The sequence below is a fragment of the Perissodus microlepis genome, chromosome 20 (assembly GCF_051167445.1).
Source record: "Perissodus microlepis isolate ML-2025 ecotype Zambia chromosome 20, ASM5116744v1, whole genome shotgun sequence".
Lineage (NCBI taxonomy): Eukaryota > Metazoa > Chordata > Actinopteri > Cichliformes > Cichlidae > Perissodus > Perissodus microlepis.
In genome coordinates this window covers 5,724,175-5,746,750 of record NC_140480.1, presented here as the reverse complement: position 1 = coordinate 5,746,750, position 22,576 = coordinate 5,724,175, and the positions used below count along the sequence as shown (strand labels likewise).

Below are 22,576 nucleotides of genomic sequence, written 5' to 3'. Positions count from 1 at the left end.
AGTTAAATGTTCATTTCGACAAACATAGAAATGAACTTGCAAAGACTTCAAAAGCTTTTGACTGAATTTATTAAATCTAGTTACAGTCACTTGTCTGGAAACTCTTTGCCAGTATGTTCAGTTATCAAGCTTGAAAATCAAAAATGTAATTTAGGTTTCATCTTTCTTCAGGACTGCGGCTAATGGTTCTCATCACTGATCTTAATCTATTTTTTCAATCATTTTTTTTAAATGAATAAAATTTAACAAAACACTAAAAATCATTCTCATTGTTGCTTCCCAGAGCCCACAATGGCAAATATAAAGTTGAGGAGAGTCGGGTTTAAGGCTTTATAAATGTTTACATTTTCTCATCAATTGATAATTGATTGATGTGGTGAACTTGAAACTTCTCTGCTTTGAGGAATGATCAGTAGTAGTAACGTGGACATGCGTCACCCCTGATAGAGGGTAAAAGTGAAGATCTATTGGACTACTCATCAGTCAGATCTGTTCTTTTAAAAGTCTGTCTCACACTGTTGTCAGCCATGTCAGGAAGTGAGTGATTAAATTGTTAGGGTGTCCCTTTTAAGTAACACTGGATGACACAAAAAAGAAAGCTGTTCTATAAAGTCTTGTCTGGCTTGTTTCAGCATCACTGAATTGGCAGCATTCACATCAGAGCCCCCTCTCTCTCTTACACACACGCAGACATAAAGTCATGCATTGCACCCGTCACACCTGCTCATATCCCCAGCTTCTTTCTTCCCTATCAAATTTGCCAGACTCAGTCTGAGATCAGTGAAGTGAGAAGAGGCGAGTCCTGGGCCCCGTCAACAACACAAAAAAGCTCTTGTCTGTGACAGAGAAGCACAGAAAGCAGGAAGAAACTAAGCACATGTGATGGAGTAGGGAAGTACAAAGATAAACTAAAAGTAGGTAAAGCTCGTGTACCTAACACAATGGAGGTATGATGTTATGGCAAAGCGACAGACATTGAACCACCACAGAGAGGAGGGAAAGTGGTTTGAGGCTGTTTGATAGCCACTTACAGTACAGCATTATTGAACACGCTCTGCCAGGGCCACTCAGGAGATGGTAAATTAAATGCATAGCCAGATCAGATAACTGTACTAGAAGGAATACAGTCATAAAAAGAAAATGAATTAAAGCATTTCATTGTGCTGTCAGTCAGACAGACAGTGAGTGAGTATAAAAAAAGCGAGTGGAGGTTAGAGAGTCTGACTGTATGTTTATCCACTTTGGTACTTTGGTTCACAGGTTACTCGCTTTTCCGTTTGTCACTTTTTAATACCACGATGTTGAACTTTACCTCGTTTCTGTGATGGGCTTTAATACAAACACATAAACATACCAGATGAAACACAAAATGAAAGTTTCATAAGTCAATGATTAGTCTTTATAATTTGTTTTAAATTGGGCTAAAGCTAAAGAAGATCCCATTTATACTCTGTTTTGAGTTCCAGTGAACAAAAAGTTTCACACATTTATTTATACTGAGGTTATCTGTCAGGGATTGAGGTAAATTCAAGTTTTGGTTATTTTGAAAAGGTTTGAAGTTCAGAAACTGCACCCTGTGACTTTGAGCAAAGCCGTATATATAAGTGACACTCGTCACGCAGTCAAAATCCGTATTCCGTACTGTGACAACTTTTTGGAGTGTATAAATTAACTACTTCAGACACCGCTCAGGTCTGCACCCTCGCATTGGGAAGCCATCTAAATGTAGACGTAACTACGATGACATGTAATCTAGTTGATAGTGACAGTAGACGTCACGCCTTAAACGTCTACCTTCTAGAAATTTCCAAAGCCCATGGTTACACATTTCCTTGCCAATCGTCATCATGAATGAAAATATCAGCAGCCCAAAGCAGCATGAGCAGTTTATAGTTTAGCGCTTATGCGTGATCATAATTGTTGTCATTACTGACTGATGATTCTCGCAAAACTGTCATTTCCATCTATGACGCAGAAAGGTTTAATCGGTTAGTCAACTGGCAGGCGTTTATTCTGGCGAACAACTGATTAAATAAGAAAAAAAATGGAAATCATTTGTTGAGTGACGGCTGAAAACAAGGCTTTCTACTTTTGTTACAGTGTTAGTGATTTTGACGGGATAGCGGTGACTAATTTTCAGACTAAGAATTCAAACTGTCAAACGGTATGATGCAAAAAGACAAATGGCGAGAGGTCTCAAACTTGACTCTGATGTATTACACCAGGGTGAGTTTCAGCACCACGGACAGAGACAGTCTTTGCATTGCGGCAGGTTGCTGAACTGAGCAGAGCCGTGTTCTGTGTGCTGATAAGTCTGTCCTGGATCTCAAATGCTTTGACTCAACTGAGCCCTTGATCTGCTGGGAAAGAAGCCCAGCATGTTTTGTTTTTTTTACCAGTTTTTCTTTCTTTCCTCTTTTTAAAATTTTATATATATACTTTTTGCAGCGACACATTAATGAGGAAAGCACATTGTGCAGTTTGAGGCACAAATTCCGCTTAATGTAATCATCGGATACATCTACAGTTTGCAAGCCAAAAGCTCAACTCCAATCCCATTAAAACTACTATTAGAACTGTGGCCAGCCCAGTACGGTGACTTGACTGTTATTGATAACTGAGTGGCTTCTAGCAATTTCTTAATAAACACAGATTCGTCATTGAGCCCACACCTTTTTAGCTACCAGATACAGTAATGCCTTTTTTACACCACCACAGCGTCCCTGTGGCACAGAGCAACTGCTGTGAAGCTTGTGTGATCACACTAATGAATGTGTTTCAGTAACTGGACAAAATCTTTTGTTGACAGTTTTCCTATGCTGCCAGTCCCATACAACTCTCTGACCAGACTGTACTGCAGATTTGATTACTTTTTGCTACAACCATGCTGCTTTTTTCTTCTTGTATTATATCATAGGAAATTTAGAAACTATCTTTCTATATGGTGAGCCTGCAAAACAAAACAACCCATGAAATCTTCTCAAAAACCAAGAAAGGAGTAGAGGTTTAATCTGCTAAGGTTATAGGGTTGCTGTTTAATTATTATTTTAATGTGCATATTTCATACCCTCATCTCTCTCTTCACAACCAAAAGGCAATGCATTTATTGAATCTTGTGCCCTTGAATAGTTTTCCATAACATGCATGAGATGATTGTTGACATGGCTATTTCTTGGAATAATGAAAAATGTGAACATGCATTTAATGTCTGGCCTGTTTAAGTAGTCCATATGTCCATGGCAAATGGGGCTACAGGACAGTTAGCGCATTGACTCGTGTCTGCACAATCTGTCATCACAAAAAAGTGCTGTTTTTCTACTGTTGATCCTTTGCCTGCAAAACCCTTTATGAAGTCCAGGACATGGGATGTAAACCTGCTTTCCCATCAATAACATGGTAGGAAGTGTTCTATGTTTAATTCGGTGCTTCCCTTGAAAAGTTGCTGCTTTGGGCACACTATTGTATACTGTGGTTCCCTGTTCTGCTTTCCATTTAAGCCCAAACCATCCCACACACACACACGAGGGGATCCGAATGCGAGGTGTATCCTTGCTGTGGGACGTGTTTGGAAATTACAGTGCTAACAGTGGTGAATTGTGCTGTTCCTCTGTGCACCTCCCATTGTCTTTCATGCTTGTGCTCTCCTCCCAGCAGAGCAATGAGAGCCCAGCGGAGACGGGCTAACAGCAAGTGCAGACAGAAAAACTTTGGGCTCTCCTTCTCCATCTCAATGACACACTCGACATGCTTTGTATTACATTTTCATGAACAGAGCCCAAATCTGTGGAAATAATGGCAATAAAGTTCACCCGCCTGTGTCTGCTGCTTGAGTTGCTAACTAACTGCACCTCCTCTGACACACCTGCGCAAAAACTTTTGTGGCGAAAAGTGTTACATCATTGAGTAAGCGATTACTCAAGTTATTGTTCAAGTTTGCGTAAAGCACTTGAGAGACGCACTCTGTACTGAAACTGTGATCTTTTTAAACACGAGTCTTTCTAAACACAAGGCTGCCTGAGAATTTGAGGCATTCAGCAGGAAGGGGAAGTTTAATTTTATAATTAAATAATCACCCTGTGAAGAGGAAAGTCTTTTCCAAGCAGCACTTATGACGATATAAAAGGAGCTAAAGGAGTCAATATGAATCTCCCAGTTTGTTAGATTAATGTGGTAGACTGAAGGAGCAGCCCAAGGTGCAAAGGGTGAACCAAGACTTCCATTACGTGATTGGAGGGAAGCTTTCTGAACACGTCACTTCAGCTTTCTGAAGTGACGTTTCATGGGATCGGTATAGGGAACGTGGCCCAAAACTTAAATATGAATGTGAAGCATGCCTGGATGGGTTCTCTTCCTTTATTTGGTAGTTCTCTGGAGTGAAGGTTGGCATGAAATTTTCTGAGGCTCCCCCTGTTGTGTGGGCAACAGGAAACACACTTTTAGCAGGGACATTTTCAGCCCACTGGGTGGATGCGATAGATACATGGAGGTTTTCACAGTCAAAGATAGCCTGGTTTGTTTTTTTGGGTTGCAGTTTCTACATTCTCTCTAACTTTACTCCTCAGTGACAACAAATATGTTCAAGCTTGATGATTGTCAGTGTATGTTGTGTCATTTGCTTGTGTTCTCAGAACATGGGACACAGTTTCAAAGGTGTGTTATAGTGATACAATATTTTAGTAAAGTTTTCAGCCCTGTGTACACTGATTTTATTGGAAATGCTCAGCTACACAGCAGTCTCAGATACTGTTAAAATGAACTAGGCATCACTGACACACATCGCTTTTGAGGCTCCAAGCGGAACCCACATAACCCTGATGATGTCACTAGGAGTCTTTGTTTTCACACTTGACAAAGGTTCCTGTGGGACAATGAAAAGACGATCTATGACAGTTTATGCTTAGTAGTCCTAACACTGAGGGAATGCACCTTTATTTAAAGGGTTTTTTTTATAATATAATGTCACACAGATATTAGCATATACTCACTGGTAATCAGACGTGACAGGGAACCTTACAGCAATCAGCACCAAAATGCCAGTACGTTTGTGCCCGGTCTAACATCTGTGCGACTGATAGCGCTCGTGTAAATCTAAACAGATGGAAGTAGAAACAGTGAAAACAGAGGAGCAGCCTTTCATCAGAAAGTGAAAATAAACTAAACTCTTAGTTCCTTGTTGATGATGCAGCAACGGCTTACAAGCAAAGCCACCCACCAGTCCCCATTCTCAGCTCTAACATATGGTAATAAAGAAGGGCTTCGGGCATTTTCTATTGGCTCCTGGACTCACTGACATCATTTCGCTCGCTTGATGCCCACACGCTGGTGTTTCACACTTTGGCTATAATTGCTTTGATGATCTAGAGACTTGACCTTTGCAGCCTTGCACCACGATACCCCGTTTCCCCAGACACAAGTTATATTCCCAAACAAGTTACAGTACACCACATACGCGTCAGACTGACGCTTTTATCTAATTAAACTGAACTTATTTATCAGGGTTAAAATGGATCAATCAGTAGAGCATAAACATGCTAATAATTTATTAGTTGGTAAAAATGAGAATGCTGCTTCTTAGATATGGCTTTCATTACGGAAATGATGACTCTGTCATGTCTAATGAAGTGTATTGTATGAAAAATGAAAAAGGGCAAACATGGAAAGAAGATAACAAAGACATGACCTCTGTGTCCTTAGTGGTGGTCGGGGTGCAAAATGTGCTCACTGTTGAAGCTATCGGCAAAACAAGAATGCTGTTTTGATCATTTCTAAATGTATTATTTAGTACTGCTGTAGGTCAATCAGGAGGATACTAATGTTGTAAATCTGCACATTGTGCCATTTCCTTTGAGTCAGGGGTCAATGTAGACGCAAAATATGTTTCTTAGAATAAAGAGAGCTAAGAAATAAGGCTTTAATCTGTCTGTGGCATGCCTGGGGAAGCATGAATAGAGTCATCTTCTGGACATGTTCATAATTCTTTCCTTTTTTCCTCTTTAAGTATAGCTGACCGCTGCCATTCTTGGTCTCAGCCTTTCCCTCTCATTCACACTCTGGTCATTGTATGTTGCTTCAGCCCTTCTGCTCCTCACTTTCTCCCTGCGAGATGATAGCTGTGTGCCCTGACTGTGGCCGGGCCCCTGAGGCAGAGGGGCTACAAACAGATGGCAGCACAGTTGTAAAGCCAGGGGGGTAAAGTGATGAGGTTAGCTGGCGTGGTAAGGAGGTGCTCCATTCAAGGGCACACTGTCCGTTCACAATGAGACTCTGTATGGTCTGCAGGGATGATAGACACCAAGGGGGAGGTTTGATGTATGTGATAAGGCCAGTGAAGCTCACATATATTATAGTTGTGTGGTGACAACCAATGCTAAAGATTTGGTTCTGAGATGTTCACAGTATTTTGAGCAGGGTACTAATGAGAGTCATAATGTTTCAATCATAAACATGCCAACATACTAAAATGCAGACTATCAAGTTTTTCTAATTAAAATAGCATTTGGTGGGTCAGGTATTGGGCCTTTAGTCATTGTATTGTACACTCAAAGGACACTTTTTTAAGCACACGTGTTTAGCTTCTCATTAGTGCAAGTATTTAAACAGCCAATCACATGGCAGGAGCATTTATGCATGTAGACATGGTCAAGACAACCTGTTTAAGTTATAATTGAGAATCAGAAATGGGGAAGAAACTTGATTTAAGCGACTTTGAATGTTGTTGGTTCTAGTCAGGTTAGTCTGAGTGTTTCAGAAGCTGCTGATCTACTGGGATTTTCATGCACAACCATGTCTGGGATTTACAGAGGAAAAAAAATTCTAGTGAGCAGCAGTTCTCGGGGTGAAAATTTCTTGTTGATGTTGGAGGTCAAAGGAGAATGACTAGACTGCTTTGAGGTTATAGGAAGGCAAATATAACAAAAATAACCACTTACAACCAAGGTATGCAGAACAGCATCCCTGAATGCACAACGCAGTGAACCCTTGGCACATCTGCTGCAGATATGTTACAGCAGCAGAAGACCTTACCGGATACCTTTTGTTGCCTGGTCTGAAGAGCCTCGAGTTCTGCTGCAACATTCAGATGGTAGTGTCAGCATTTACTGTCAGCAACATGAAAGCATGGATCTATCTTTCTTGTATGAATGGTTCAGGCTAGTGGTGGTTGTGTAATGGGTTCGGGGATATTATCTTGACATACTTTGGGTCAAAAATGGGCATCATTTAAATGTCACATCTGACCTGGTTATTGTTGCTGACCACGTATATCCAGTTATGAGCACAGTGTATCTATCTTCTGATGGATACATGGTAAAAAATTCTGATTCTGATGTAGTCTGGACCAACATTGTGGCCCAAATATCAGACACACACATTTTGCTGTTTGAGTTGTAACTTAAAATTGTAACATGATGGACAAACCGTATTTTCTCCCTCACTTCAAGGCCTTTTCAGCATTGGCATTCCAGGTTTAAACACCTGCCTGTAAAATAAGCAGTCTTAGCTGTAACGCAGTGAAATAACACAAACTATTATTGGCACAGTTTGATTCTTAGTTACTGTTGCCTTAATTGTGCAGTGCACTTCTATTTTGATTTGTGTCGGTGTCACTGAGTGAGCAGATCGGGTGTATTTAGCAAAGCAAGGCTTTGCCTCATGTAACTTCACTGCCGAAACTATGTCATTGATATTATCTTACTACCCAGAATGAATCAGTTTCATTCAATAGCTCACAAAAAGCTTCAGAGTTGTATTTATTGCTCACTGATGCTCTTTTGCTTCGTGGTTATCAGTGTGAGAGCATAACATTAAATGTTTGGGATTTATTTATAGTTGCACTTTAATTTTTTACTTTCTATTTTAAAATAATTGGTTCTTCTCAACTAGGGACTCTATGTGTGTGTACACATAGAGATGTGTGTGTGTGTGTGTGTGTGTGTGTGTGTGTGTGTGTGTGTGTGTGTGTGTGTGTGTATGGGTGGGTGGGTGATATCTTTTGCTCCAGAATGTGCTGACAAACTGGTTAAGTGGGGTGTAGTCCCCAGTGGCACACTAAAGCGCTGTTTTTTAGTTTCCTTTCCAAGTGACATTATCATATTGCCTTCCTTTTCCCACTCCTAAATCATTTCTGAGTTCAGACTTCACTGATGCTGTTTAGAGTCTACCATTTGTAGGTTATATTTACCTGTACTCCTAAGGTCAGGAGGTTTATGAGATGCCGGCACATGATTGGAATTACACTGTGTGCAGCCTCGCGTTGAAGTTGCAGGCAGGCGCACAGCAAACGACTGACTGGTCCCCTGCATGAGCATGACACATGGATTTAATAAATCCTATTTACATTAGCATAGTAATTAAAATCGCGCATCATCCCCACACGGTGCATGTCGTCCATTCATGCTTATCTGACACACATTTCGATGCATCCCCATTCAGCGGATAAAGGAAATCTCAACGTGCACGCATGTGTTTTCACCTAATTCTCGCGCTTTCGCCAGACTCCTGTCATTTTCCCTGAATAACCACCCCCTCTATGAAAAATGAACAGTTACTTGATATGCATTATAAATAGCTGCTCTGTGATTGGACGAGGCCGGGTTCTACTGCAAGCTCTTCCGTATAGCAACAGACCCCCCTCTCCCCCCTCCCATCTCTTCTTTTCGCCTCTTCTTCTCCCTGGAATCCCCACCCCCCACCACCCCTCTCTCCTCCTCCCCTCCATCTCCTTCCCTCTTTCAAAATGCAGACACATCTCATCCTCCATGTGGCTTCACCATCTACCCACAATGCACTGGGTGCCGCCACTGGCTTTAGATGTGGCGGTGTCTGTATAGGGGGCTCCTCTCCCCTCTTCTCTCTCCTCCTCTCCTCTGCTTCGGCCTGACTCGCTCCTCCCCCGTCCACCCGGCACCCACTGCTGCGGCAGCATCTGGATGTGGTCGCCATAGCAACAGCAGTGGGCCTGACCCCACCTCCTCTCCCCTTCTCTTCTCTCTCCTCAAACACACACACACTCTCCCCCTAACACAGACATACCCCTCCTACTCCCCCTCTCCTTCTCTTAAGCTTTTTTTTTCTCTCTCTCTGAGCGACTGGGTGCGTTTCCTTCCAGCTTGACCTGGATTTTGCGTGCGGCACCACATTTGCAACGCTGCATGTGTGACAGTGGTGATGATGATATGCCGAGATGGATGGTCAACTGACCTGTTTCCAGGAACTTTTAGGGACAAGATGCCAAACTAGAAATTTGCTTCTTTCATATGTCCCTCACCATTGCCTTTTTACGACCCCTGTTCTGTCAGTGTTCAGTTTTTAAATTTGTTCTTTTACTGTTTTTCTAACCTCCTTCTCTTCTTTTTCTTTTTTATTGGTCTTCTCTTGCTTCTTATTCTCCTTATTTTGCCTCTCCTCTTCTAATTTCCTTCCCCCAACCACTGCCTGCTTTTCACTTTCTTCTCCCTACCCATGTGCTTCAAGAAAGAAGCAAGGGCTGCAAAAAAAAGAGGCTTGAAACAGAGTCAGCTGTATCCACCCTCCTCCATCACTGTACTCCACATCACACCCTGAGCCACTCTCCAAATCCCCCCTCTTGCCCCCAAACCTCCTTTATCACAAATCCTTGCCTCCTCCTCAGCTGATTGTTTGAACAACGCTCCCGGCATTGCGAAGGCAGATATTGCTTCATTTTTGTCACAATGACGCATGTAGCTCTTAAACACGTAGCACATATAGCATATTTCTGCTTTCTTGGCTCTCTTTGTAAAAAATTGCAGGCAAGCCAGCACCAATATGCGCACATGAATCTGTAGACCCACACTTTTCCAGACATGAGTCATAGCCGCCGCCGTTCATTCAAAATACAAACTTCCTTTACGAAGGATGCGCAGAGCGCCACAGTCAATAGGGACAACTCATTTACCACAATAAATAAATCGTTACAGTCATGGACCGTGTCGATTGCTACCATATGTTTTAATTTGTTTCTAAAACTGTTTTTTTTTTATCTTTTAAAAATGAGATGTTTGTTTGTTTTTTTCATTCAGTATCATTTTTTGCTTGCAGAACGCAACACAAACACACAAGCACATGGTTCACCAGCCTCAGACACAATGTAAACAGACAAGAGTCTACATAGTATTAAAGTATCATGTGTTTATAGGACGATGTACAAACAGATGTACAAAATACAAATGAAGCATTTTTTTAAAATGCAGCTGAAATATATAAAATCAAAGGTTTATTTATCCAGATAAACGATCTTAAGGAAAATGTGCTTGGTATAAATTGAATGTACACCATCCATCCATTCTCATTCATCTTCTCCTTATCAGGGTTGCGAGGGGTGCTGGAGCATATCCCAGCTACCATAGGGTGAGAGGCGGGGTACACCCTGGACAGATCGCCTATCTGACTCAGAGCTGACACAGAGAGAAAGAAACCATTCACACTCACAGTCACACCTAGTGGTCAATTTAGAAAAACACCAATTGACCCAATCCTACTAACTGCATGAGGAAGCTGGAGTGCTTAGAGAGAACTCAGAAAGGCCACGGCCAGATGAGGCAACAGTGCTAACCACTGCACCACCGTGCTACCAAAATGTACACCAATCAAGTTCATTTAACTTGACCAGATCTCATAAAATGTAAAATTTTACACTGTACTTGTATAATAGAATTACATGGAAAATTTACATGTAATTAAATTAGGAGAAGCCTGTATTTTGGGTAGTAACAAAAAACATAATATACTGCATCTCAGCTGTATTTTGGACATTATGGAACATTTTGCAGGTATATACATACAGTGTGAGATACAACAAGTGACATATCAACATGAAGCACAGGAGTGGTGTAATAGAAATAAGAATGCTGACACAATAAAATGATGAGCCCTGCCTTAAAAGGCATCTGATACTATTGTTGTTTTTGGGAAAAGAGCAAAACTGGCACACCTGTTGGTCTTTGGGGAAATGCTTCTTTTGTAGTTTTGTGAGGCTGTCTGTGTCTCTGTGCTTTCATATTTTGCCATATCTTGGACTGTGAGAGAGATTTATTTTGATGCATGACGTACAGCTGGGTGGGAGGGGATTCACAGGGAAATAGCAGCCATCAGGGAGCGTGCCTTGATCAAATTAGTCTTTCTAATTCAATCTGTTCACAGCACTTGGACTCTATCATGGTTTATTCACTAAGGTGAGCATACTAATTGGGCCCTTGCTCCCCTCTTTCCCTCTCTCTCTCTGTTTCATTTCTCACCTCCACCCCTCTTCCCCTTTGACTTTTCTTTGCCTTCTTTTTTCTGTTTCATTCACCTTCAAATCCCCACCCACTCCGTCCTCAACTCATTTCGCCTACTGTAAAACCTCTCCACCCTCTGTCATCATGCAGTAGATGTGGTGGACCAGCAGAGGGTGCTGAGGACAGGTTGCTTGGTGACTGGGGTGCACACACCGCCAATCCGACGTAACAGCAAGCTGGCCACCCTGGGGCGCATCTTCAAGCCCTGGAAGTGGAGGAAAAAGAAAAACGAGAAGCTCAAGCAGAGTTCCACAGGTAAGATGAGAACATGTGTTTGTATTTCCAGGTTTCGTACACGGTGAAACCTGCAAAAAATGTATCATTTTTTTTTTTTTTATTTAAGCCACATAGATGAGAAGCACAACATGGTTTATACTAAGGAAAGACCTGATACATGTCTTTTAATCTTACTCTCACTGAATCAGATGATTGTTATAAGAGCAAAGCTGTAGGTGTGGCATAATGTCAATTAGAATATTTTCTCTTGCATTGCATCACATATCAAAGTTGAATGTTTTAAACTATGTTTCAGTGTTTCACATCAATAATCTCCTGTTTTTTACATCCCATTTTTTACTTTTACATTTCAGTTAGTCACAGTGGTAAACATCAGATGTTGTTATTAGAAAACATATTACCAGAGTCCCCAAAGACTTGTAGCCATCTGGCTGGAATATTTTGCCTGCTGTACAAGAGAAAGGATTTTAAACTTTTTCATAATTGAATATATTGATTTGTTAGTAGAGTTATAGTTTCTATCTTTTAAAATCATTCATTTTAGTTTAGTTTTTATTACTCTCAATATTTGTTCAAGTCTCTTTTTAATAATACAGACAAGAATTTTTCAGCGGCCAGTTAAAAGTTCAGGGCAGACATTACAATTATAAACACTTTATGAAAGCAAATCACTTACAGTCATGTAGACATCCCGGTCTTACACCAATCCCAAAAGCTAAATACAAAATGTATAAAATTTCATTTATTAAACAATATTTAATATTTATTATATTTTGATTTATTATTTCTAAATTTAAAAAAAATTGATACCCACTTTTAATTTTATTTAACAATTTTAAACTTCTTTTTCCTTTTCCTTAAAAAAAGTTAATTATAAACATTGTATTTTGTTTTAAAATATAAGCAGAGTGAGCAAAATCTGTATAGGGCAAATTAATAGCTGCATGACAACCATCTTCAAATTTTGAGGCTAAAATGTAATGGCTACGATATCAGATTGCTGCTGCTGCAAAAATGCATTTAATGTTTATTTTTGTATTCTTTTTTTCTTTTTCTTTTTCTTTTTTTTTTTAGATGCGATCATAATGTTAGGATCCACTCAAAGTATACGGACCTTAATATTGATTTATCCCGAGTCACCTTGTGTGTCTACTTTTAAAAGCAGCATAATATTTGCTGAAGACAAGACTAAATGTGATGGCCTTGCTGTAATGGAGACTGATGTTGAATGAAGGTGACGGAAAGAGTGAATGTCATTTAGGGAAATCACAGTTGGTCACATCAGAGGTGTGCAGCAGTGTTTTTCAGCCCATCCTGCTGATAACTGCTCTCTAACTGTTCTTATCTGGACACCATGTCCAGTTAAGAGCTGCAATCTGATTGGTTATTCTATAAATTCAAAGCTAATTTGGAAGAACTTAAAAACGAATTCTATCTAGCTTTATATCACGTGTGTGTATTCTTATGGGTGAACTATTCTCACCAACAAATGAACTACATTCAGTTTCATTCTCCATTCACAGATGTAGCATTATCGAGTGGCCTTCTATGCCACGACCCAAACTCCCCCACCCAAGGCTGCTGCTCCGATGGTGCGGTCTTACTTGGAGGATTTGGGGGACCATTGAATCCAAACCTCACAGTAAGCAGTGTGGAATACCTTGGTCCTGAGGAGGAGCATCCCCCTTCAGGTAGGACAATCTCCTGCTGTACTCAATGTAAACTAATCAATGGATATTATGGAACTGCAAAAGCAACAGATGAGGGGGAAATGGATTTGTGAAGTGGACGTGGCTGGATGTCTTTAACCCAGCATCAAAAGATCAATATGGTATAATGTTGCTGCAATTTGATAAAATGCTGTCTGGAGGGAAAAACGAACTTTATTTTGTTACTTTCTCGCAAAAGCTCACAAATGTATGTTGACTTTAGAATTTAATTATTAGTTTATGTATTGCAAGATATCATAAGGAAAGCCTTGAGTTGGATGTAAACATTTTGCAATGCAAGTGTAATCCACTGTGCTGGCTTTCTCAAATGAAACTGAGATGCTTGTTTATGAACCCGTTTTCGGCACTTTGTACCAGTGGAGGGCAGCAAAGGCAAAGGGATTTTAATCTTCGTGCTCAGCCTACACAGGGCTGGAATAATTACAAAACTAGGGAATTTGTGAATGCTTGGATGTGTTTGGAACTGGTGCAGCAAATAAGTACATTTTGTTAATTTTTTAAAGAGAGGCTTTGGCAGATTTTAAGTGTCAAGTTTTTAAATCAGGCTGAAACTGAGGAATTTTCATTTACTTTGTATTTAGCCAAAGTAAATGAGAGTTTGCATGGTTTCTCCACACATATTAAGTATGATCACTCTGTAACAAAAGTCCATAAACGAGCTGTTTCCAGCTTTTGGAATCAATCAAAATGACATTTTATTGATTATGTGCTGTGAAACTCTTTGATTGAGACTCTTTGAATAAATGCCTTTTTTCCTCCTTCTTTAATGTTCTTCAGTAGCCGCCCCTTTCCAAGACTGTGAACGGGTGGAGGAAAATGTGCGACTACAGGAGGAGGAGGGAAATGAGGAGGTGCACCCTGCAGGGGATTTACCTGAGGGACTGCAAGACATGGGAGAACAGATGGAAGAGAGATCAGAGGAAGAGATTCCTCCAGGAACTTCCCCACCACAAGTACCTCCAAAACTTTTGCCCCAGCTGAGTACTGGAGATGGTGAGTGCTGAGTAAATAACTGTCATTTTCATCCACATGTAGTGGCGTGAAAACATATTTACTCTCTTCTTGATTTCAGAATTTGTTTTAGATGATCAAATACATTTTAATATTAGACTAATATACCCTGAGCAAATACAAAATGCAGTTTTTAAAGGATAATTTAATTTATTAAGGGAGAAAGGCGATCCAGCCTGTGTGAAAAAGTAATTGCCCCCTAAACAACCTTTGTTGCAAGAACTGCAGCAATCGAGCATTTGTGACAACTACTAGTCTCTCACGGTGGAGTGGAGCATTTAGCCACGTTGGAGGGTTTTTGAGTGGCTTGTTTAAGGTCATGCCAAAGCATCTCAATCTGATTTAAATCTGGACTTTGACTAGGTCAGTGTTTTTTGAGCCATCCAGAGGTACACTGGTGTGTTTCAGGTCATTGTCCTGCTGCATAGCCCAAAGTGTTTTAGCCTCAGGGCATGAACCGATGGCTGGATATTCTCCTTCAGGATTTCCTGTACAGAACAGAGTTCATGGTTCCATCCATTAGAACAAGTCATCCAGGTCCTGAAGCAGCAAAGCCGCCCCAGACCATCACTCTACCACCACCATGTTTGAATGCTGTTATGATGTTCTTTTTATGAAATGCTGTCATAGGTTCACACCAGATTTTACTGAAAAAATAATTCAAAAAGTTCAGCTTTTGTCTCATCAGTCCAGAGAATATTTTCCCAAAAGTCCTGGGGGATCATCGAGATGTTTTCAGCAAATGTGAGACGAGCCTTTGTGTTCTTTTTGGGCAGCACTGGTTTTCTCCTCAGCACACTTCTGCCAGTTTTGCCTATTTTCTTATTGTTGAATCATGAATACTGACATTAACTGAGGCAAGTGAGGCCTGCAGGTCTTCAGATGTTGTTGTGGGTTGTTTTGTGACCTTCTGCATAAGTTGTCGATGGGCTTTTGAAGTAATTTTGGTAGGCTAGTCACTCCTGGGAAGGTTCTCCACTGTTCCAGGTTTTCTCCATTTGTGGATCATGCCTCTCAGTGGAATCCCAAAGCCTTAGAAATGACATTGTAACCCTTTTCAGTCTGATGGATGTCAATGACTTTCTCATCTGTTTCCAGATCACAGCATGATGGGTTGCTTTTTGAAGTCTTTTAGCCAACCTCACTTTGTCAGACATGTTCTATTTAAGTGATTTCTCGATTCAGCAGGTCAGGGTATGGCTCATATTTTTAGTATTTACTTAAGTTATATTTGTCTAATATTAAAATATAAAAATTGTTTGGTGATCTGAAACATTCAAGTGCAACAAATATCCAGAAAATTATGAAAATAAGAAAGGGTGCAAATACTTTTTTGCAGCACTGTAAGAGCTGTATAAAGCATATCTCTATCTGAACTGTATGCTGGTAAATACAATTGAAGCAAGATAACAAGCAAAGACATTTATTTTTAATAAGTGTAAATGTGATGTGAATGTACCCTTTACAGTCAACACAGTGCAATGCAATTAAACACCAATGGACTATTTTTGGAAGATGTGCTTGACAGTGTTTCCTCCACCATCATCACCACTCAGTGGTGGAGGAACTGTTTCCTTTCCTTAAGTAAAAGTACCAGTACCGCAGTTATAAAATACTGCATTAAAAGTAATAGTCCTAGCTCTTTAAATTAAGTAGTAAGGCGTACTGAATTCAAACTTATACTTTTGTCATAAAATATAATTCCATACAAGAGAGGTGCTCACATTTACTGATGGTCAGTTAATCAAATGCATGTGACTAGCAAAACCTAGCTGCTACTTATATTAATCAGTAAAAGTGTTTTTCACACACTGCTTCTGGATTTATGCATGTATTGTGCAGCTTTTGGTAAATGAATAATAACACACTATACCTGCCTGCTAAGGACCATATGAATTTTTTATTATGTCCTATAAATTAAACCTTAGCACTGAAAGAGAGTGTACTTTCTTTTTCACATCACTGTGTGGTTCAATAAAAACTGCAGAGCACAAATATCAATCTTATTTCTTTGCACGAAATCCTTGCAAAAACCTCATTTCCTTCACACACGCCATTCTCTTGTCATATTTAGCAGATGTCAAGAAATAAACAAATAATAGAGAAATAAAATAATATGCTAAAGATAGATAAGAAGACATTAATTAACCTGCTCATCTTCATTTGTCAGATTCAGGTCCTCTATCACTCCCTATTCATCTGCCCAACTCCTACCTCCCCAAGGAGCCTCTACCCAGGGCCACAGAAAGTCTGGCCTCAATGACCCTGCCACTAAGAGGGCCTCTGGCCAACCCCTCAGGGTCCCCACATCTAGGCAATATGATACACCCTCCCATGCCCCCTAGCTGCATAATGGAGGAACTGCAAAGAGCTTTCGCTTCTAAGAACAGACAGGAGAGGTGAGTCTGAAGTGAACCCATACAGCTGTTTACATGTGATTTTGCCTTTTACCATTGCCACTGGATTGCTACAGAGCTCTTTTGTTGGTTTATCACTATTCTACTACGTCAATTTATGACTTCATCGTAATATAGTCTACGTCTAATATACTGTGATAGTATTTTGTAAATTATAATGGCCTATAATTTCCTCAAATAAAATGTTGCTTTTAAATCCACTGTCCACATCCGCACCATGTTCCTCAGTGTCCACGATGGGTGTGAGCAGGGCTCACCCCCACGGATGTGGTGCTCCGACGGACGGCTCTCTCGCTCCTGCAGCTCGGACAACCAACACACATCGTCTCTGGGGGGAAGTTGTGTGGGGTTTGGAGGGTCTGACTGGCCCAAGAAGGAGGCAGAGGAGAACAAGGAGAATGTGCGGCTGGACCAGTGCTTCTCCAACACCTCAGGCCTCCCCACCGACTTGGACGGCTGGAACGAGTCTGTTATCTCTGGTGGGTTGGCCAATGTAAAAGTGCATGCAGAGTTTGCACATTCTGGTTTTGAACAGGGTGTACTTGTTTTACAAATGAAACATTTACACTCAACGGGATGAAAGTCTTGCATTTGCATCAATTTTAGGATTTTTGAGTAAGCTTACACTCATTATGGGCACAAATGTTCTGCTCATTTCAAGCTTTTAATGATTTCATTTAATTGTTCTTTTCTAGAGTGGAGTGATTGTACAGTATACATCTTTAATCACTTTAAAAACAAGAATTAGGTGCACAAGTTTGAATTCATTTCTCATTTTTTTCTAATCCACACTGTCCTGTTCCACTTGTTCTTATTCACATGTTGTGCATGATAAGGAGTCATGAGGGCTTGGTTATTGGTGATAAGAAAGACCTGAACACTTCATTTTCAAGTATGAACTTTACCATGTGTAATCCACTGTCTTATACTACACAGCAAAACACCCAACAAGTTTCTGCCCAAATATTTCCAAACGCCACTGTAAACAATTATCTGTTAGTGTGGAGGTTTGGATGAGATAAAGTAGCCATTGGCAGCCATTGTTAGGATATGAATAGGAAGAAATCCCTTACAAAGTTCTCCAAAGTTTAAAAATAAGTGACAGCGCTCTGTGTTTTAATGCTTGCATGCGTGGTTGTAGGCACACTTCCTCGCAGGCTAAGGAAGGAGTTGCTGGCTTTCAAACTACGAAACAGGCCCAGCAAGCAGGAGCTGGAGGACAGGAATATCTTCCCAGCAAGGAGTGATCAGGAGCGCCAGGAAATTCGCCAGCAGATTGAGATGAAACTCGCCAAGTAAGCTATGAAATATTCTTTTGACTGCTGTCTGTGGAGTATTAGTGATTAATTTGTTATAATACCTGCAACAAAACCTTGGTCATTTTATAAAAAGCAGTTTAGGTTATGTATGTTGCCTTGTGATGATATCTTTTAACTCAGTAACAAAAACTTTGCTGGGGGTTTTTAAAGCCATGGTTCCGTATTAGTGTCGTGCAGTCTCCATGTAATTCATTATGTAACAAATTATGTATGTAATGTAATGCACTGTAAGCCCAAAAAACATCTGGGCAGTGTCTTTCCAGGGTAAACGTATATTCTTAATTGCCTGGGTTACACAACAGCTAAGAGTTGGTGGAGGTGTGAGATAAACATTGGCTCTAACTGGATTATCCGAGTCTTTTGCACAGACTTGATTTATCTTGCACAATCTGCTCAGATTGCTTATGTGTAGTTCTTTTTTTTTCTTACTAAAGGTCAGTTCTTAGTTTTGGAATGTTTTGTTATGTTCTTAGTTTTAAACTTAGAAGTTACCCATTGTGGTAATAGTACATCTATTCAAACAAGGCCAAACTGAATAAAACAATTTAATTTATTCCGCAGAATAAAAAAATCTCATGTACCAGAAATTCTTAGATGCCTTTAAAAACTTGCCACTCTTCAGCTTTCTGGAATACAACGGGTACAGATAGACAGTGCTTCCAGGAAATGTCTCTGTACAAAAGCGCTGCCAGGACATTAATAGAACAACTGTTTTTTTTTTCTTTCTTTTCTTTTCTAATGCAAGTGAGAAACTTGATGTTCAAAGACTAACAGCGGAGGTCTCGTGTCACAAGACTGGGGCTCTTTAACACAGGCGTATCAAACAGGGGCACGGGACAGTGTTGCATAACCCACTGTGCAATAACTCCCAGCCAAGCGCAGAGTGCCACCCACACTTTCTAAAGAACAAGATCTACAGTCTGTCTGCGGGAGAACTAATAATACTCCCGCCTCCTCATTTTCTTAGATTTACTGGAGGAAAATATATTATTATTTAGGGGAGAGGAAAACAGGTTTAAAGCATTCTCGAGCAAAAACACTCTACGCAAAGGTGAGGATGGAGCATGGCTGTAGCTTACATAAGCGCTTCAGGGTCTATATTTCAAGACGGAGAAGTTCCACTTGTAGCACAGCAGTTGTTACATAAAGACTTATATACAGAGCACTGGCTTTTGCTGAACTACTCCTTCTTGATTTCATTTTGTAAAGAATTTAGACAGCCATAAATCAAAGGAGCATCAGTGGGGATACCCAAAGCAGTCTTATTTGGGTGAACCTCTGCACTGCCCAGGTTTGTAGAATGATCTGGGTTCAATACAATTCATATGAGTTAAGCGGCAGAGAAAAAAAATCTACCTCTCTGTACTCATGCTGAATGATCATCCATCCTGTCAGTGATAGATGACCTTTCTATCTTTAGAATCGCACCACCTGGCACTTGTGCTGCAATCATACTGTGCTGTTTCCAATCTTAGCTCCTGACACTGTTCAATAATGCATCTCCCCATGCGCTCCCTCGTCTCCATAAATGTCGGGGAGTTATAGCAGCAGAAATAATAGCAGGAGGGGGTGGGGGGTTTGCTACTGTACTTGAAACATGAAGGAAGCTTGGAATGGCCAATTTCGTCTCCTTGTTGCAGTTGGCAGCTGAAACAAAAGATCGAGCGCCTCCATCAACCACACATGGGCGTTTCTATTGTTTTGATTTTTTTTGTATTCCTCCCCCGGCAGGCATAGTTTGGTTTTCTATTTTAACTCATTTTTCTGCGAACATCTCAACTCAAGTGTCTAACGGAGATCCCTAAACCGATGGGCGTTTATGCGTCATTGCAGTATTCTGGGGGATCCCTTTTAAACATCTTACTTCTTCTCGTTCAGAAAGCGGTGGGTGATGCAGCGTTACAGTTATGAGTCAGAGTGTTGCCTCATCCGTGGATATTCAGGGTTCCCCAAAATATAAAATCTCCTCACTTGAGAGCAGAGGGGTAATGTAGCTTTCGTGATTCATACATCTCACAAGGAAATCTCATTTGCCCACCAAAATAGCATCCAATCTTGACAGTAATGTGTTATTTATTCAACTCACCCACAAAGACCAAAAAATATATAATTAAGGGGCTGTTTCTAAAAATAGCCACAGCTTCTGCATAAAGCGCATAGGGCTCTTTCTGGAGTAGTGAAATCCCCTCCCCTGTGTTACTAGGCAGAAGAGAGAATTTGTGCAGGAAGACTGTATTGTCTTAAGGATACCAAGTACCGTTGCTAAGCAACAAGGCGACCAGGTCAATAATATTGTGCCCACTAGGGCATTGGAAGCGATATTCCTGTTCCATGTGTTTAAAATGTAATATCCTCTGAGCTGTGGGAACACTTTGTCTTTGTTTATCGAAGAGTCATGAGGCAAAGAAAAGCAGCACGTTGGGCTGTTTCCCCCCAATGAGGTTTTAAGATATTGGCATTCACACAAATTTACATTAAAAAAATGAAGTAAGGCTTAATAAATACATATGTGTGCATGTGTATGTTTATAACGATGGGATCCTCATATTCTGATGGAACAAAATGCTGTAATCATTGTAGACACCCTTCTGCTTTTTGTTCCATTTCTAATCACACGTCTCAGAGGAGACCTCACCAAGGGAGCCAAGCTATTGAATAATTCCTCATGCAACTCCACGTGCCGTGTCTGGTCACACATGTTAATTAACAAAGACTTGTTGCTTGGATGTACTCATTATCCTATGCAGCGTTGAGTAAAAACACAGCATTTGAGAGCATCTGAAAAAAAAAAATCACACACCAGATTTTTCCGCTATCTTTTTTTTCTGCCAGTTTTGTGTCCCTTAATTAAAAGGCATGTAAAGAAAATGAGTTTGCGCTTAATGCTCATTACACAGTGCAACAGAGACCTGCATAGTTTGTGCATGGATGGTGAAAACAGCTCTCTCACAGATGTGGTTTTCTATTGTATTAACAGACTTTTAGAATACAACAATTTAATTGGCTGCTATGTGCCCGTCTACCCAGCGATAAACACAAAACCTCATTCAGCTCGTTCTATGTGACTTAACTTTGATCCGTTACAGAACAAGAACTATAAAGAGTCCAAATATTGGTTTGGTCAAAGGGATAAAGAGAGCCCTGCTGTGCTCTACCCTCTCTGTCCTTTCCACCTGTAGAGGTGCACTGTGATGTGTGCCGCACGCTGTCTGAAGCTGAGCCCTTTGTATAAATAATAAATGTCAGCAGCAGCAAAAGATATTGAACTTTGAAGACCTTTTGGGCTCTTTGATGGTGATGGGTCAGCATGTGGGAGCCTAAATTCAGTCATTTGAGCACCACCACTGAGAGATTGTATTATATCACAAAGTAAATTCTGTTTCTTATAACAATATTTCCTCATTTAAAAAACAAAAACAAAATAGGAAAAACTGAATTCAACTGGTGCAACAAAGAGGGTGAGAGATAACTGTGGCAGTGGTCCAGCGCACATCAGGAGGAGGCTGGGGATGCCTTTAGCGGGAGCCCGCTATGCCCCGCCTCCATTAATTCGGCATGCAGTAACCAGGGAGACTGGGGGGAGTCGCGCGCCAGCAGCTCATCACGACCCAGTTGAAAAGCGCGTGTAGCGAGTAGTAGAGAGGAGAGCCTTCACTGCTGCGGCGTTGTGCAGCAGATACTACCGCATCTGAGATGCAGCACACAGCACCCGAGAAATAATTAGCAGACTTCTCAAAATAATAATAACAACAACAAAAAAGGAGAATTAGCTTCGCTGATTGTTCCAGATGTGGGGAGCGCCTCCGCTGAAGTCTCACAGCCGCGGTTTGGATGCGAGATGGAAACATAGGGGATTCCTCTCGAGAACGCGCACAGCGAAGAAGCTGCAGCCCGTTTAAAGAGGACCGGACAGGTTATCTGAAGATACGATGGTTCAAAACGTGGTTTTGGTGTTTCTCCGCAGGAGGCTGAGCCAGAGACCGAATGTGGAGGAGCTGGAGAGTCGGAACATTTTGAAACGTGAGTTCAAACACCGCAAAACTACTCCCGAATATTTCACTCACAGCGAAGTATCTCACAGAGAGGCATGCCGTATTTAATACATCAAGCGCGTGCACTAATCAGCGCAGTAAACAACGCATGAGTACACTTTTTTCTTCATTTTTAAAAAAAATTGAATTATGAATTTTTAAAGGAGCTGTTTTTACTTTCTTAGAGAGAAACGACCAGACAGAACAGGAGGAGAGGAGGGAGATCAAACAGCGGCTAAACAGAAAGGTGAGACTCCGTTTCTATTAAATACACTGTTCTGATGCTCTGGTTACTTCAACGTAAACAACAGACGGTGACAAATGTTTGGCACCTTCTTGTCTCTTCCAGCTCAACCAGCGGCCCACGGTAGATGAACTGCGGGACAGAAAGATCCTCATCCGCTTCAGTGACTATGTGGAGGTAGCTAAAGCTCAGGACTACGACAGGAGAGCAGACAAGCCCTGGACTCGTCTGTCAGCAGCAGACAAGGTATGTATTGGATAGTGCAGTCACATCAAGTTGATCTCTATGTCTTA

The 22,576-nt window shown here is 40.8% G+C and overlaps 1 protein-coding gene across 3 annotated transcripts in view; it reads left to right on the top strand.

The window, feature by feature from the left end:
• Nucleotides 1–22,576, top strand: part of phactr3a (phosphatase and actin regulator 3a) — a 33,154-nt gene that overhangs the window by 9,119 nt on the left and 1,459 nt on the right. The window contains exons 2-10 of one of the 3 annotated variants that reach the window (XM_084918279.1): nucleotides 11,388–11,549; nucleotides 13,055–13,222; nucleotides 14,039–14,254; nucleotides 16,443–16,671; nucleotides 16,918–17,168; nucleotides 17,831–17,984; nucleotides 21,973–22,028; nucleotides 22,225–22,286; nucleotides 22,389–22,529. In XM_084918279.1, the coding sequence (XP_084774405.1) occupies nucleotides 11,388–11,549; nucleotides 13,055–13,222; nucleotides 14,039–14,254; nucleotides 16,443–16,671; nucleotides 16,918–17,168; nucleotides 17,831–17,984; nucleotides 21,973–22,028; nucleotides 22,225–22,286; nucleotides 22,389–22,529 (1,439 nt within the window). Of the gene's footprint in view, nucleotides 1–11,384; nucleotides 11,550–13,054; nucleotides 13,223–14,038; nucleotides 14,255–16,442; nucleotides 16,672–16,917; nucleotides 17,169–17,830; nucleotides 17,985–21,972; nucleotides 22,029–22,224; nucleotides 22,287–22,388; nucleotides 22,530–22,576 lie in introns of all 3 variants that reach the window. The other 2 variants (XM_084918278.1, XM_084918277.1) reach the window with 2 other exon arrangements.